This window comes from Saccoglossus kowalevskii, chromosome 1 (genome assembly GCF_978046115.1).
Source record: "Saccoglossus kowalevskii chromosome 1, keSacKowa6.1, whole genome shotgun sequence".
In the NCBI taxonomy this organism is placed as follows: Eukaryota; Metazoa; Hemichordata; class Enteropneusta; family Harrimaniidae; genus Saccoglossus; species Saccoglossus kowalevskii.
Window position 1 is genome coordinate 25,275,743 of NC_140641.1, and position 17,642 is coordinate 25,293,384.

At 33.2% G+C, this 17,642-nt stretch overlaps 1 protein-coding gene across 3 annotated transcripts; it reads left to right on the forward strand.

Annotated features, from left to right (window-relative positions):
- The first annotated feature begins 265 nt into the window (after positions 1 to 265).
- Positions 266 to 16,720, forward strand: LOC100371670 (uncharacterized). 3 transcript variants are annotated; one of them, XM_085500015.1, is made up of 15 exons: positions 266 to 1,187; positions 3,542 to 3,688; positions 4,348 to 4,545; positions 4,862 to 4,891; positions 7,603 to 7,796; positions 8,459 to 8,618; positions 8,997 to 9,233; positions 9,517 to 9,729; positions 10,969 to 11,009; positions 11,870 to 11,963; positions 12,136 to 12,255; positions 12,768 to 13,004; positions 13,349 to 14,203; positions 14,318 to 14,450; positions 14,671 to 16,720. In XM_085500015.1, the coding sequence occupies exons 1-15, from the start codon at positions 267 to 269 to the stop codon at positions 14,805 to 14,807; spliced, it is 3,717 nt and encodes a 1,238-aa protein (XP_085356141.1). In that variant the 5' UTR covers position 266; the 3' UTR covers positions 14,808 to 16,720. The 3 variants fall into 3 exon arrangements, with proteins under 3 accessions (XP_085356141.1, XP_085356146.1, XP_085356154.1); XM_085500020.1 differs by having other exon boundaries at positions 9,000 to 9,233; XM_085500028.1 differs by lacking the exon at positions 4,862 to 4,891.
- Positions 16,721 to 17,642: the final 922 nt, after the last annotated feature.

Consider the following 17,642-nt stretch of genomic DNA (forward strand, 5'->3'; position numbering starts at 1 on the left):
CAATTGTACCATCCTCCAGTGAGACCATCATTGCTACTGCGAGTTTTAGTTCAGTTTCAATACCAAGTGAATCCTTGACAACAGAATCTGTGCTGTACACTCCATCTATGTCACCAGAGGTTTCAGCGAGTGAATTCCTCACCATAATTCCTACATCAACTGTACCATCCTCCAGTGAGACCATAGATGCTTCTTCTCTAACCATTTCTTCTGAAAGTATCAGTACACTTATAGTACCAAGTGATTCTGTTCTGCCTACTCGAGTAATGTTCTCTTCTATCACTGAACTGTTAAGCAGCATCAGACCGTCCAAGTCACTAGATATTTCTGAGAGTGAACTGTTCACCATACATCCCTCATCAATTGTACCATCCTCCATTGAGACCATAGATACTTCTGCTGTAATCAGTCCTACTGAAAGTTTCAGTTCAGGTATTGGGCAATCCCCTGTAACATCATCGTCTGTGAGCTCAGGAAGCTTGGCAACTTTCACAATGACAACTATATTACCAACTATATTGCCAACATCTGTTGCTGCATCACTAACACCCTCAGTTAGTCTAGAATCAACATCCGTGCTACAATCATCAATGATATCAACCTTGACTGTCTCTCCCTCTGTAGTTGAGACAGAATCATTATCACCAATAAGTTTAAAATCCACATCTGTTGTGATGACAACTTCTGTTGCCATTTCAACATCATGGCTACCAACTTCTAGTTTTCCATCTACAAGCAGTTTAATAACACCTTCTCCCAGCTTTAGTCCCACAGTTCAACCGACCTCAATAACTCCATCACCTGTACCACCAGATGAGTACATACTTACAATGCAAATAAGGATTATCAATGGCGAACCTAATGATACAACCACTTGGGAAAAAGTTGAGAATGACTTAGCCATATTGTATGATCGTGGTAAGCAAAACTTGATGATCGAAAGTTCCAGACGTAAACGGGATGTTGAAAACAACTCAAGTGTAATGCGAGACATATTCAAAGTGGAATATTTAAATGACTACAATGCATCACATCTGATTGGTACAAAATTTTCTGAAACTGAAGCATTTGCTCTCAAGACACTGTATGATGGAACATGGAACAATTTACAATATTCTGAGGAAATTCGTCACAGACGAGAAGCAGGAGATAACACAACACCTGCACCTGTAGATACAGAAGTCACGGTATGTATATTCATTTCTTTCATGGAATTAAATGATGAATTAATTTAATTTGTTTATTTTGCAGTAGTTTGTGTTTTACAAGTGAAAATTAAGACAAAAGTTCATCTTTCCCTTAGTTCTGATAATTTTCAGACTCAGCAAATACAAGTTATATTGCATTCTTATTTACCAGTACTATGAGGTTATACTGGCATGAATGCACAAAGGCACCGTAGTCATGGTAATGAAAACATTTCACTGTGTTAATGTTTGAATTCAGTGACTGTATCTTATTTCTGTGATGCACATTAACGCTTCTGTGTTCGATGTAAACAAAGGACAGTGTCCGAATGTGATGTAAACGTGTGCATTTTCTAAACAAGGAAGATATTTGTACGCTTTCAAACATATGAAATTTTATGGTTAGATGAATAATTAAATAATAATTGAGATTATTCCCCCTTTCATTGTGAATATTAATTTGTGAAAAAGCAAATTTTTTTAAATTTTTTATTTAAAAAAACTGTTGAACAAATTTTAAGGAACTTGATATTAGCACAATTTGCAGATCTTTGAAAAATATTTTTGTGAAATCCATCAATATTAATTACTCAATTTTCATAATAATTAGCCAATTTTCAGATTGTACCTGGTATATTCACAAAACTGTTTATTACATTGAATGATTATTTTTTAATTAATTAATATCATTTAGGCCACATCCATCTCTGTGTGCAACCCGTCATATCGTCTGGACCAATTTTCTTGGGGGTCTTCTTCCTTCTTTCTTTTGTGTATATAAAGCCTAAACACTGTGAGTGTTACATATTGAAGAAATTTTATAGTGCAGATCAGCATCTCATCTGAGTGCTGTTTAAATTAGTTGAAAGTTGTACTATAGCATGTACTCATAGGTAATACTTTAGGATGTTGAGGGGTTTGATTAAAATTGTTGGGTAAATTGTAAAAATTCAAAGCAGTGACAATGGTTAACAGTAGTTTTTGGTGCTACAAATTGCAGACACCAACAAGTTGCAAAATATCTCTAGCGCCATCTACTGGCAGCTTTAACACTGTCAGCATTTTCAATATATTTTAGACAGGCAAAATTCTGTTTTTACCTGCAGAGGGCATAGTTCAATAAAACCATAAAATAAACAAATATATCTATTGCTAATAGAGTTTTTTGTAATAATTTATTATTAATAGCCATTCTATTTCATGTATTGTGATTACGCTAAATTATTAAAATTATCATGATAAAGAAAATTGGTAAAACCATATTGTATCTGTCTATTTCCCTTAATGTTTATTTGTGCATCAATAGTAGTTTAGGAATTAGGCATGTGTGACCAATAGGAATAGCAACAGGTGCTGCTTTTATTAATCCCTTCTCGAATCTCATTAACTCAGAGAATATTAAAATTTTACTATAATATCTATGTATGAATCAGTGAAATATGCAGAAAAGGAACTCAAATGGGATTATCTGATTTCATCTCACCATATGTGCAGGAAAATAATATTAAAATGTAACGTTCATGTTTGGCCGAGCTGTTATTTTTTCTCAGTCCCTTTTCCTTTTTTTTTTACGTCTTCGAATTATTTTTTGATTTTTTTCTCTCTGGTATTCTGGTTTCTTGTTCTGACTCTATTTTGGAGGTGAGTATTATGGGATGTAGTAGGTGTGCATGTACCTACTTGGTGTGTATCGGTATGTCATGAATGCATTTAGCGTTTGTTGTGAGAACCGGTCCATGGTTGCATTCTATGCATTCTATCTAGTATGTATTTTATATTAAGTATAGAAATAATTAATTAAGTAGTCTTTATTGATATGTTAATATATATATTAATTAAAAATGTGCAGTAAAGTATTGTTTTATATGATTTAGAAATAGATTGAAATTTATCTTATTTTAAGTCAATTGAATAATTACTAAGAATGTTAGTGAACTAAAATATAAAATAATAAATAATTAATTTTGAAAGGCTCTATCAGGATATCTAACTGTAATTTGACCTTCAGTTTGTGTATAGATATACAGAGATTTGCTTGTAAAGTCAATGGAAAATGACATTATTGAATCTCTGGCTCTGGCTTTCAGTTTTATAATGTGTGTGCACAAATAATGTATCTAGGATGTATGGCTGGTATTGTTGTAGCATTGTCTGAATGGCACATATTGCTGTTCATGTTTTTAACCGTTTTTTTTTTTTGCACCTACTCATTGTGGACAAATTAATCAATAATGGATTTCCTGTTGTTGCCTAGCAACGCATTGCCAAAATATGGCTTAGTTGTATTTGTTTGTAGTTGTAAATGTATTTTAAAATTCTAGCTTTTCAAAACAAACAAACTTGTTTTTTCCTAGATTACTGATTTGACACCCTTGGGAGATGATGAATTTGAGGTGTTATTTTATGTGGTAGACGACGGAACACCTGTACCTGCTACCAAGGCAACTGAAGCCTATGCTACCATGACAACCGAGGAGATGAGTGCGACCCTTGGCCAGGAAGTAAGTGGGAAAACTTAAAACCATCTTCTGACAATTATATATAAACAAAATAATAATATTTGTGATCAAAACTACATACTTGTACTGCCATCCATAGTTGTTATATTGCCATCTAGAATGGTTATACTGCCATCTATAGTAATTATATTGCCTTCTGAAATGTTTATTGCCACCCATATTAGTTATATTGCCCTCTAGAATGCTTATACTACCACCCATATTGGTTATATTGCCCTTTATAATGCTTATACTGCCACCCATATTGGTTATATTGCCCTCTAGAATGCTTATACTGCCACACATATTAGTTATATTGCCCTCTAGAATGTTTATACTGCCATCCATATTGGTTATATTGCCCTCTAGAATGCTTATACTGCCATCCATAGTGGTTATATTGCACTCTAGAATGTTTATACTGCCACACATATTGGTTATATTGCCCTCTAGAATGCTTATACTGCCACACATATTGGTTATATTGCCCTCTAGAATGTTTATACTGCCACACATAGTGGTTATATTGCCCTCTAGAATGCTTAAACTGCCCTCTAAAATGCATATACTGCCCCCTAGAGTCTGATATTGTCATCTATTGTTTTTAATAGAATATAATAATATGTATCTATATAATGTAAAACACTACTTTAAAATTTTAGGTGACGGCTTCCCCCACGCCATACCTACAAGAAGAAACAGACAATACTCTGTGGATCATTATTGGCGTTGTCGCAGGAGTCATTCTCCTCATCATCATTATCATCATTATCTATTGTTGCTGGAAGAAAAAATGCTGCAAATCTGGTAAAGATGAAATTGCATCAGATTCAAAAACGAAGACACAGAAAAAGGGAATGGTAGGAACAATCTTTTTGTTTTATAATTTAAATTTTTTCATTTTTATGCGATTCCTTAAAGATAAAAAAAGACACTGATATGATTGTAAAGAACGACTTTGTTTTCTTATTTGCATATTTTGTTGTGTTTATTCCATCATTCACAAAAATATGCTGCTATAACAACTGACTCGTAGTTTACTGTAAAATAACTTCATCATTCTATCCTAAGTTATTACTATTCAGTAACATAAAAATAATAAGTATATTATTTTTGTTTTTTATTTTCAAATATTTCTATCTATTATTGCATTCCTATTATTTTTTACTTCGTCAGGAGTTTGAATCATTTTCAGAACTGAACGTAGTAAGTTTCCATTCTATAATCATTATTTAACTGAAACGCACATTCCTAACCCTGTTTGCTGTGTAATTTTCGAGCCTTCCATCATAACCAATGTTGGTATTATGACCCTGTACTTGTCACATATTGTGACCAGCACATTTCAAATGTCCCTGTCAGTAGAACCAACCCGCATTTTTAAAGAAAAAGTTAATAAATAAAGAAAGTTAATGTTAGAATTCTAATTTAGTTTAGATAATATATTGTTTAACCTTTTCAACACCAGTTCTCTCTCATCATCACAAATTTACAAATTAATCTTGTTTATAGTCTGCACTTACCTTCAGAAGATTGGGACAAAAATAGTCAAAATTGACTATAATTGTGACTGTTGGCTTCAAAATTAGAGTTCATTTCCAGAAATATTTAAGAATATAAGAAAAAAATGCAGAATAATTTTGGTGAGAAATTCTGGTGGTGAAAAGTTTAAGGTTAATGAAGTGTGTAGCATTGTAGAATTAATGTGCAATACAAGGAGTGTTCACTGTAAATTGCTTATAAATATTGCAAAAGACATTAATTTTCGCGAGTCACAGAAAATCGCAAAATTTTAGTACATAGTATATGAAATTTTGACCTTGACCTTGTTTATTTTAAAACAATGAAAACTGTATATAGTCTAATTTAATTCATTTTTATTTTTTGCACAAAACACAATCTCATTTGCAGAGAAACGCACATAATTGGGTGCACGTTTGGGTCTATAAGGCAACAAGTCACAGTTACCATGGTAATATCTGTTTGTATCAACAAAGGCTTTCAGATTATCATGATAATTGGTAACAGCAGTTGAGCCTCTATTGTATTGTTTTATATAACTGCTTTGATTTACAAAGGGCTGCTAATGTGTGTTGTACTGTTATAAATATCATTCAAAATACTAAAACTGAAACTGACATGCATCATTATAGTATTAAACTATGTGTGCTATTAAAAGTAGAAAATATAATACTATTTTTAAGCAAACTTATGTAATAAAAATTCCAATAATTATTCTGAAATATATTATTTTGTTTATTCCCTTGAACAAATTTGGTTACAACTCAAGCCTGGAATCTGTGCTTTTTCTGAGGTTTCCAAGATCTTTGCAATAAATGCCTAGTCAACAGTGAACTATGGGAAATAAAATATTCTCCCATTCATTGGAGCATATGGAGGATTCCCCTTTAATTATGTGATCCGTACATGATTGACAGATGCCAATGTATGGGTGATATCAGGTTTATGATCAGTATTTGACCCTGATTGTCACCACCATGCATTGATACTAGGCATATTGTTGACCTTGGAAAAGACATTGATTCAATAATTCTTGTATATTGGCATCAATATTTTTGCATGAAAAGTAATATTAATTATAAAAATATGAGATGAATATTATAGTGCTATCATTATTTAGATACTCTGTTACCATATGGAATTATAGGATTGAAAACAGGAATAACAAAAAAACAGTTTTATTAACATTCCCTAATGTTCCAGTATAGCCTTAGTGATAGACTAGTGTATACCTGTGTGACCTGTCTATTAACAATGTTTAATAATTGTTTGTTTGGTAAAATATAGTGTCATGACATGTTGTAACATCAGTTGCCGTGGAAATCTTTTACTTGTTCAGTGGCAGCTGTGTGGGATCATAGTTTTTTTTTTATATTTTAGTCTCGCTTATAAATTTTTGATATTTACCACATTCTATATTTATGCTGTGTATAATATTGTTACATAATTCTAGTAGACTGTCACTTGATAATTGGCATTTTTTTCATTTTTATACTTTATATTATACTTTTTATACAAATATTTTATTTATTGGTAATATACATATATTCAATTTAGGTGTACCAAAGTGAAAGGCAGTCGTCATTCAGTTCTAAAATAGTCGCAACGATAAATGTTAAAATGTTACAGTTTACAAACAAAAATTATTGTGATTTCCATATGATAACAAATACTCAGTAAGTTTAATTAAAATTTAAACATATAATTGCTTTAGTAATTTTGCTGATTTTGATTTTTTTGTTTGTTTTTTCAAAATTATAAATGAAATTAAACTTAGTTTTATTGGGAATTAATGCTTTTACTAACACGCAAACACTCGTAGTACATGTTCATTTATGTCTAATTTACTTGTGATTAAAGAATTTAAATCAAATATTTTATTATAACTTGATACTAAGACTTAAAACTAATTATATTTAATGTCTGAAATTTATCATATCACAAAAACAAAATGGATGGTACCAGTGCATTGTTGACCAAAAACACTTAAAAGTTTTACAATATAAAAGTTTAGTGATGTGCGATTCACAATATACCAATCAGCAATCAGCAAATCAGACTCACCGGGAAGGCATTTGGTGTGTTTCCTCTAACATTCTTTGATGCAAGGGGATCCCAAATGACACAACCAGAAATAATGAATTTTGAAGTGTCAATCAAAGTATTTTTCTTGAAAAACAAAGTTTGGTAAAATCAAAACATATTGTAATTGTCAAAACATTTGTTGTTTTCCTAGATAGGGTGGTACCACAAAAATATTTTACGAGGTTGTTGAAAAAGTTCAATCAATAAAAAAATTGTATAGCACTTTTGAAAGATGTGTTGAGTATGTTGAATAACAGAGTAGTGTGCCAATCATGGTGAATGATGTATAACACATATGTTTTCTTCCCCAGACTGACAAGATGACTAGTATAGACATGGCTGGTCTGCGTATCGACATCGAAAGAGGCGAGATTATCACCACAAGCACCAATCTAAATAAACACAAACCCAAAACTAACGGTCATGTGCAGGAGACATCAATTGACAAGGAGTTCTTAGAAGATGCTAATGCTATTCCAAAGATGGATAGAACTGATAAAATCAGGTATGATTTTATTTTTACTGAAATTTTGTCATTTTCTACTTCTATTTTCTACTATAACATAGCTTTATGCTATAACATGCTGCCACGTGAGGGCGCTGTTTTGAAAATATATAAATTCTTGGGTTTGACATAAAAAAATAAAATGTCTAATCTTCATTACATACTGTAAAAGGGTTAATTATTCACTGGGTTTTAATTTTGCTTATTTCACTGACTGGAAAATGCGCTAAATTAAAACCCAGTGAATATGTAAAATTGAGCATAGAACACATTATCTAAATGATAAAACCGTGAATTTAAAACACACTGAACATGCCTGAAATGGTAAATCAGTGAAATTTAAACTAAATTTAAATTAAAAATTAGTCATTTTACAGTACCATCCTATCTTACTACATCAAAACAGTACTGCAGCATTATAAACTGGAACATTGTCTAATATTGGTTGTTAAATAATATTTGTTATCTTGTATTAAATGCAAAATGGGTTAGTTTTGTTTTTATTACCTTCTCTAACATATCCTCATCACACTCCCTGTCAAAGACATTTCAAATGCCATCAAATATGCACAACACATGTCTTTTAACAGACAGGTAATTTCAGTTGTACAGTGTATATGTATTTTTGACACTTGATTACACATTTTTTTGTTTGTTCTAAGTTTAATTTCTGAATCTGTTGATGGTGACAGTCTAAGTATCAAGGCACGGAGAATAGAAGATATGCCAGCAGACAGAAGACCAAGATCCTATGGTGGACTCACTACACCTGTGAAATTAGTCAGCTCTTATGAGAGCTTGTCTTCACTTGTCAGCATGGAGGTGGGTTAATTAGAGCGTTCGGAAATGTGATACTCGAAAAATATTGTGTGGGTGGATATAGTTTTGTCCCCTTGATAAAGTCATAATAAAGAAATAAAAACTTTGCCATAAACATGTTTGCATTTGTTTCATTGCACATATTCATTGGTGATAGCAGTGGCAAAACCTTAGTGGATTAAACAGGAGTTTCATAAGATCATCTCTGATTGGGTATCCTATACGAACACCTAGCTAGTCAATCACGGAAGGTCTTTTATGTTCACTACCGTACATGACTGCTCCTGATTGGCTACCCAATTTCAAAAAAACTTTCACAAACAATCATACATTGTAGAAGACACATACATATTCATGGTATTTTGAAATTTTCACCAACAGCAGGAAGGTCCCGACAGAGATGCAGGACTGTTTACCCATGTTGCACTCATGAATAAGATTGATGAGGATGCAGAGGGGAAAACGCCACCTGTACGATTTAAACCAAGTTTACAACCTGAGGAAGATGGCATGTTGAATCTCGCTAATCTACCGTCATTGCAACAAACGCCACTAGTCATGAGTATGGATGACGCTACCAAGCAAATACGAATGATGAAAGCAGCTGGTGTTCCAAAGGTAAATAGAATATATAACAATGGTATTTACATTTTGGTGAAAAACTCCAATGAATGTAGCTAACTCGTCAAGTTATAACATTTCTCTCAAGCTTTTTTCTGTTTCACTAATTAAATATAATTATTAAGTGAATTGTTTTATGTGCTAAAACATTTTGAATCTCTGAGTAAATATATATAGTCGACAGTACAGTACCAGACAATAGACCTGAAGTTAAAAAGATTAAAAAAACAACCTGCTGAAATCCTCTGGTTACTGAATGTTTTCTTTTAAATTATAACAGATTTGGTACAAGACTAAAAAAGACTTAGATCCAGAACAGTTAAAGGAAGAAATAGAAAAATGGAAGTTAAAAAGAAAGGAAAAGGAGAAGTTAAGAAAAGAAAAAGAAAAAAAAAGAGCAGAGCGAAGGAAACGACGAGAACAAGGACTGCAGGGGGTTGATAACCCATCTCGGGAAATTGAAAGAGAGGCTTGGTTGGCGGCACAACCTGAGGTATGAATGGTCACTGTGAACTGCTCTAACTTCATGAGACAACAGTTTTTGTAAATTTTGTGATTAAGTGAAAATGCAAAATTTTATATTAGTGAAAACTTCACTGGGGTCCTAAAGACATTTGGGAAGCGAATTTCTCACAAAAGTCATAAATAAATCATTGCGATAATTCATTGCAACGAAAAGATAAACTATTTACAATCCAATATTAGCTCTAATAGTAACGGGTCTTTCAGGAAATGACAGAGGTGTGTATCTGTGGTCAAAATAAGTCATATTTGAATAATCTTGCATAAAATAAATGCTATTTTTAGTTTTATGTGTGCTACTATTGGAGATATACATTTTTCATAGAGCAAACACGATATTATTGCGAAAAATAATTCATGTATTCTAATAAACCATTTTCTGACATTGGTAAATTTTATCCTCTGTAACCAAATAATTCTCTATAAGTCAACTGTAATAAAATAAACTTGCATAATTTTTAATCTTTTTGACTAAGATGTGCAGACAAGAATTCAACTTTCTTGCTAGAACAAAAATTATGGACCTTGTTCATATACCAATACATTTGAAATCTTCAGTCTATGAGTTGGATTATTCTGGTTCAAAATTGAAAAAAATTTCAAATAATATATTAGCCCCAATATTACAGTGAAAAGAATGTTCTCCCAACCCGGACATACATGTACTTATAGTTAATTAGTTAATAGGATAATTATTGTGCTAGATTAAGCAATTTTTAAAATATAGCTGGACCTAGGGGGTCCACCGGGGCTTCAATTGTATGTGTCTGAGGTAACATAATCTCAGTATCTGGATTACATGATGATCACACAAATTTGGACTTTCCATGGTCAAAACTTTTTGTGTTATACAAAATGAAATATGTTTCTTGTTTTCTTGAAAATGCCTGAAACGATAATGTCAACAGTGTTTTATGGCTGATGACTTATTGGAAAATTGAATTTTTTCAAAGTTTCAAAGTTGGTTGTTTGCTGTTATGAAACAATGCAAATGTTTTCCCTGTCAAACACTTCCCAAGATGCAATGCAGAAAAATGAGATAGTCATAGCATATAGCACTGTAACATAAATATGTACTGATTATGACTTTATTGAAGACAGTGTCTAGTGAACATCACATTCAATTGATATATTTAACTTTATATATACTTAACAATAAAGTTTTGAAAAATAAGTAAATATTTTTTTTATTTTTTTTTGGTGTATTTAGCTTGAAGCTATCTTGGGTGAAGACCCCAGCCCAGCTACAAAGTAAGTATGTTTTAATTTAGAATTATGCTGTATGGTATAATGGTCATCACAGCATATTTTAATCCTTAATCATTAGTTGGTGTGCATGTTTAAATAAATTTGTTAATTCTGTTTCTGTGATTAAATAATTTGTTTATGATGATTCTCATTCTGTGAGACAGGCATCCCAAAGTGTTCCAGGCTTCTCAATTATAACTGATACCATTTCAAACCAGATGCCAATGTGTTGTTTTCAAACCCCACCCTAATTTTTTGATATAAAAGATGTATCCCAGAATGCAATATACTTACATCCATATCTGTATTTTTTCATACTATGCATTCAATGAGCAGAAAGTATTTAAGGTACTGTGTTGTTCTCATCTGTATCGATATACTGCATAGTTTTACTAGTTATACCTCAACCTTTCCTTCCTTTCAGTTTTCCCAGCTTTTTGATTATATATACATATTATATCTACAATGTTCCTTGCCTTCGTTGTTAGGTGAAACAAAATTGACTATAAATGTCAGGACTGGGAATCTGCTATCAGGCACAACAATACATTAAAAACAAAACAAGAAAGTTGATTATTGCCTCATAGTGTGGGAGGCTGATTGTTTTTAACCATTTTGTGTTATTAAAACTTTTGACTACATAAATTCAGAAAGTTTAAATCAAAGACAAAATGTAGTAGTGTATCTGAAAGAGGATCCTATGACTTGTAGATACACTACCCTTTCTATAATATATGTAAATTATATGGTAAAACAGGATAAGTGATATTGAAAGTGTGCTACCATGGCAACACCAATTCAAATTTGCATATTGTGGACTTGTGTCTTTTTGTTTAATGATAGTTACTATGCTTTTTTGACAGGCGCATGCAAGAATCCCACAGTGACCGTTGGAAGAAACACCCACACAAAGCGATGCCATCAACGACCATACCAAATGCTGAAGCACCACAGTTTGTAAGTTCTGGAAATAAATCAACTTCAAATTAAGAGTTTCATCTTTCTCTTTAATGTCCTGCTTTTCACCGATGGTTGGGGTAGATGAGTGAAAATTATATACTTGATGACAATTCAGTGAAAATAATTTACACATCTAAACTTGAATTATGGTTTTCATTTTGTTTTTCAGAATGTGAAAAAACTTGGTCGTAATATGCGCGCCAAACCTAACAAAGTATCGGCAGACACCGTGGCACAACCAGGTCAAGAGAACGTACAGTTACTGAATGTCCGACCAATTGGTACTATTGTAAGTATGGGAATAATTTGTGTTGAGTAGACCAATTTCCATTCACTGTGAAATTGACCATAAAAACACAACAAATAAAGGTCATAGCGGTGTAGTAGCATCAAAACATCACATGGAAACGTGGAATTAAAAAAAACATGAAATTATATATCTACACTCTATAATGTCGTATAGACATTTGATTATTGGCAATTGTAAGGGTAATTAACATTATATTTACAGGCAAATTGACATTTCAACTTTAACTATGAAAAAGTTAAAAATCAAATCATTTAATTTTTTGTAGCAGACGGTCCAAACTTTTCATGCACTAGATCTCATAGTAAATCGAAAAATCTCCTATTCAATGATTGCCTGACTGAAATGAGCACCATATATTGATAACCTGGACTACTCTAGTATATTCTTTGATACATTTACAGTTAGTGTATTATTAGATTTACCAGCTTTACCACATGAATCACTGGACACCTTCAATGTTAATTATTCTAAAAACTAAATTATGTTCACAGCCACGTGAGGGAGCATACTGGGGTGAAACTGTTGACGTACCGGTGTATGCTGCAGTACCAATGCAATCAGACTACGCTTGGATGCCACAGGTGACTGACCTTGGTGGTTCTCAGCAGTTGCCACAACAATATATGCAGCAACCGTTGCCACAACAGTATATGCAACAAGAGATTCCACTTCAACAGATGCCACAACAGATGCAACAGCAGCTGTTCCAACCAGTGGATACACACCCTGTGAGTATAGACATGTGTTGTTTGGTTTAGGTCAGTGGGAGCAAAAGCTGTCCTGGATGACAGTGTGAGGTGAGATTTAAGTAAACGCTCTCCAGGAAGATAATGTGAAGTGTGATTGAAGTAAACGGTGTCTCGGATGACAGCATAAAGTGAGATGGAAGCAAACGCTGTCTGGATTACAGTTTAAGGTTGGATGGAAACGAATACTGTCCAGAATGACAGTGTGAGGTGGGATGGTAACAAATTTCAATAAGAAATGTTGAAATCAAAATATATAAATTAATGTTTAACATTTAAATTTATTAGGTCAGGTAAATTGATGATGCTATTATTTTCATTCACAGATTTATCAAGAACAACTAGAGCTGCAGAGACTACAAGATGAGATGGAGAACCAGAGGCGGAGGGAACAAGAAAAAGCTGAGATCAATCGACTATTGGATGATGCATTCTCATTAACTAATACCCCACTGCCAATATCGCAGGGATTTTCACCTTCCTCCGGGATAGATATTTCGCCAAGATCAGGGTCGTCAGGTATAGCACCCGGAATTATATTAGATCCGGCATCTTTGGAAAGGACGCCTAAAAATCCATCCATGATTCCTGGTGCAGTGTCAACTGGAAACCTCTTCCCAAATCAGATAGGTTCTCTTCCTAGATCAGGTTCTTATTCTGATAATAATTTTTCACATCAGTTTGGAATGCCAACGACTGATGTTGGATACACTCCTCTTGGAAGTGTGCCCAGACAATCGATGTTTCCGCATCAGCAACAATCTCAGAATATTTTCCCTGTGCAACAATCACCAATGCTACAAAGGCATCAGCCGCTCATACAACCGCAACCACAGTATGGAACAGCAGCGCCCCAAAATGTGAGTCAGGGATTGGCAGGTCGAAGGTCACTCAACCCTGGGGCAGAGCAACTTGAGAGAGAGAATGCCTCTTTGAGTGAACAGTTGAGATTGCAGCGACTTCAATTAGATAACACCTTATCTGAACTGGGACAGGCTCAAAGCAGACTGCAACACTTGGGTGAAGGTAGTTCATCTAGGGACTCGCCATTATCACATTTGTCAAGGCTCCAGAGAAAAGTGGCTCCAGCAGCCTCTCTCTACAGACCTGAGGAATTAGCGGGGCCTGCTGAAGGTTGGTCGACGACTAAAGGACACAGAGGCCCAGATGGACGTACTTCAGTAAGTTCATTTGATATTTATATTCTGTGCCAATTAGTATTTGGAAACTTTCTGAAATTACAGTAGATAAATATAATATTTACCGGTACATATACTACTACCCTTTCCGTACAGCTTACAGACAGTATTATTTCAAGTTCTCAACCACATGGCAGTGGTTCAACAAGGCACCAATCAGCTGAAAGACAAAGGTCACCAGTCAGCAGTAAAGGTGATGATGTCATTACTGATGGACAGGAGGGTTCAGGTAAGCCCAAGTTTATGAATATGCCTTGTCTTTGAATGTTTTTAATAAACTGTTTTCATGAAAAAAAATCTAAACATTATCGTAATTTCACTAATGATTTTTTGTGCATTTCACAACCCCATAAAACATACAAACTTTAGAGCAGTTGGAAATGCTCATACAATACTTGGTGGCTTGTTAAAAGTCAGACAGTTCAAATTTTTTTTTTTAAATTCTACAGGAAGATCCAGATCTTCGTCATCGGGAAAAGAGCCGCACCTGACCTCCGCCAGTATTCCAGGTGTCTCGTCATCAGACACATTAACAAGGGAACAAAGAGAAGCAATCATTCAAGGCATGAAAAATTATGAAGTCTGAAAATAGATAATTCTTCCATAAATCTGTTTTCTATTAAAGATGCAATGAAAGCATAGACCTCTCATACTGTGCTGATTAATTTCCATATTAATCAAAAAAATTAACTGCATATTATGCCAGTATGATAAGGTCACTATGGCTTTAAACTGTATTATAAACAATGGTACATGATGAATCAGTACTTTGCAGTATTAATGGTTTTTGATTTTTTTTTCAAAAATTTCCATTTTTTTTATTGTGTTATTGCTGTCCAAAGGTGCATTTCATGCTAAGATACCGGTAATATTAGCTAAAAGTTACTCTGTGACATATTTTTTATTTCTAAATTCTCATTAAAAATGTAACTTTTATTTTCTTTTTAATATTGACTTTTTCTGTAGTTTCCTTCCATACACCGCTTTTTTAACTGATGCATGTTGTGACCAGAAATTGGTATATTTTTTTTGTCTGGGCTGAATCTGCCCCCTCCCCCGATACAATGCAGGTTTTGCTGTTTCAGCAGGTCTGAAATATAAGAACTAAATAAAACGCAATAATAATAACTTCCAAATATAAGTATTAGAAGACTATATACTAATAATAATATAGCACGAGCATATATGTTCAACAAATAAGGCAACTTTACATATCAAGTTTATGAAACAATCTTGGTGATTGGGTGCTTTTCAAATTTCCAGTTTACATTACCAAATCAACACGTGCCTTACCGGTACTTTGTATTCAACTATTTATTCGTCCTAAAGGGGAATTGCTAATGGAATGGTGCAATTGATTTTGTAATCAAGATAATGATAACTATATATATATATATATATATGTAATATATTAATACTTCTGTAAAATAAGTTTTTTTAATGTATTTTTCAATTGGCCAATTTCCTATTTTATTTTAGTATAAATTGCAACCAACTCTGTTGCACAGCAGGCTTTTCCTTGATACATAGTAATAAATTATATTCACTTTTGTGCAATGCATTGAAACACAGCATTACAAATCAAAATGTGTCTTGTTGCTCCTACTATAAAGGAGAACCATATTTATAATAAATAAAAAAGTTATAAAATAAATTTTAATATATAGATACTACTTTGTAATTTCTTCATAGCAATATCAATTTTAGAATGAATATGAACATATTTTTCATTACTTAGGAAAATTATTAAATGTTTATATGAATTCGCATTTACTGTGAATGTGATATGTAAATACATGTACAATATATAAAATGTACTAACGTAGCTTTGTTTTGAAAGATCATTCTCATCAAATATGTAATTGGAGTCATGACTCCATGATGTGACAATTATTTTACGTCACTTGTATACTTTTGTTTTTCTTGTTTTTACCTCATATCAGAACTATTGTATAGTTTTTATATGCAATCAATTTTGTCTGACCAATACAGTAGTTTTATCTTCCATTTAATAATGGTAATAATGTCCTTGTGTTACGCCTTAAATACTACCGGTAAGCACTGAAAATAACATTCTTGAAAATTATGTACAAGCATGATGGCGCCCCCAGTGTTCAAATAGGTCATTTTCCTTTGTTTTTACATGATTACCTTCATAGTTCTCTGCATTTGAGAAAGGTGTGTGAAAATATTCACTAAATTGAAACACAAAAAAGGCATGTAATAATTGGAATATTTTGATAGTCCTCAGTTGAATCAATTCTTTCATCTACTGCTTTGTATGGACTTGTGCTTCCTGACTGGACTATGAATATATTACATAGAAATTACGGCAACAGGTACATGTACTATGGAATACATCCTGTACTATGGAGTATGTGGTAGAGATAGAAATTTTTGTTTTTATAAACTATACTGTATATGTGTTTTAATTTCATGCCTTATGGGCATGTTTTCCCTTTTTATACAATCTCTGAAAAAATAATTTTTTTAGACAAATTAGGTGTTGTTACAATTCGTCTTATAGTTGTGTGTGTGTTTGCAAGTAAAGGATTTAAGTGGATTGCAATCTGATTAAAATCTGATGTAGGTATTATAGGTGCCAAGTTACGATATAAGATAAAACTAAATAATAGCAATTGAAACCAAAAAATTCCACCTGTATTTCTCAAGTATTGGTCAGAGAGTACACTGATGCAAAATCAAGACAAGCCCTGTTCCACTGACTTCTCGGAAATTGCAGATCTGATGGTGCCATTTATGCTCATGGTTTTTACTTTAGTTTAACCTGAACATTGCCCTGACAAAATCAGACAGTCCCCCATGTTGCTTTTACTGGTAGTTGATCTCAATGTCTAGTACAAGTCACATGTACACGTCTACCAATGGGCTCGCTCCATGCATTATTTGTATGTCAATTTTAATGCAGTATGACTGGGAGTGCATAGACCGACAAAATGTGGTAATATAGTCACCGATACAGAGAGAGAAACATGCATGGATACCTTAAAAAAATGATACATGTACCCTGTATGTATGATCCTGATACAAAGGCCTGATCACCTGCAAGAAATGATTCTGGAAATATAGACTGATTTTAGACAAATTGGTCGTCCGTTAAATCAAATCACAAAATAATGCAACCCACAGTATACTATTTTTTTTTTTTAAATATTTTTGTGCCAGGTGACAGTTCTGGACATTGAATGTCACCGTTGTCTCTTCTGACTTTTTTTTGTATGTGCTAGTGCTGACACATAGTATACTATTTGTAAGCAAACTTTCTACTGAATCTATATATCAGGAAGGAAAGTGGCCACCAGTCGGCCATTTCTTAATGATCCTGAATGAATGAAACCACTGGTCATCTCTGAAAAATGGCCTCAAACACATTTAAGAATCAGAATTTAGCAAATTGGAG

Coding starts and splice junctions, on each gene's coding strand:
- LOC100371670 (XM_085500015.1), top strand. CDS start 267: ATGTTCTCTTCTATCACTGAACTGTTAAGCAGCATCAGACCGTCCAAG. Junction 7,797..8,458: donor GATAGAACTGATAAAATCAG/GTATGATTTTAT, acceptor GTTTGTTCTAAG/TTTAATTTCTGAATCTGTTG. Junction 11,964..12,135: donor ATGCTGAAGCACCACAGTTT/GTAAGTTCTGGA, acceptor TTTGTTTTTCAG/AATGTGAAAAAACTTGGTCG.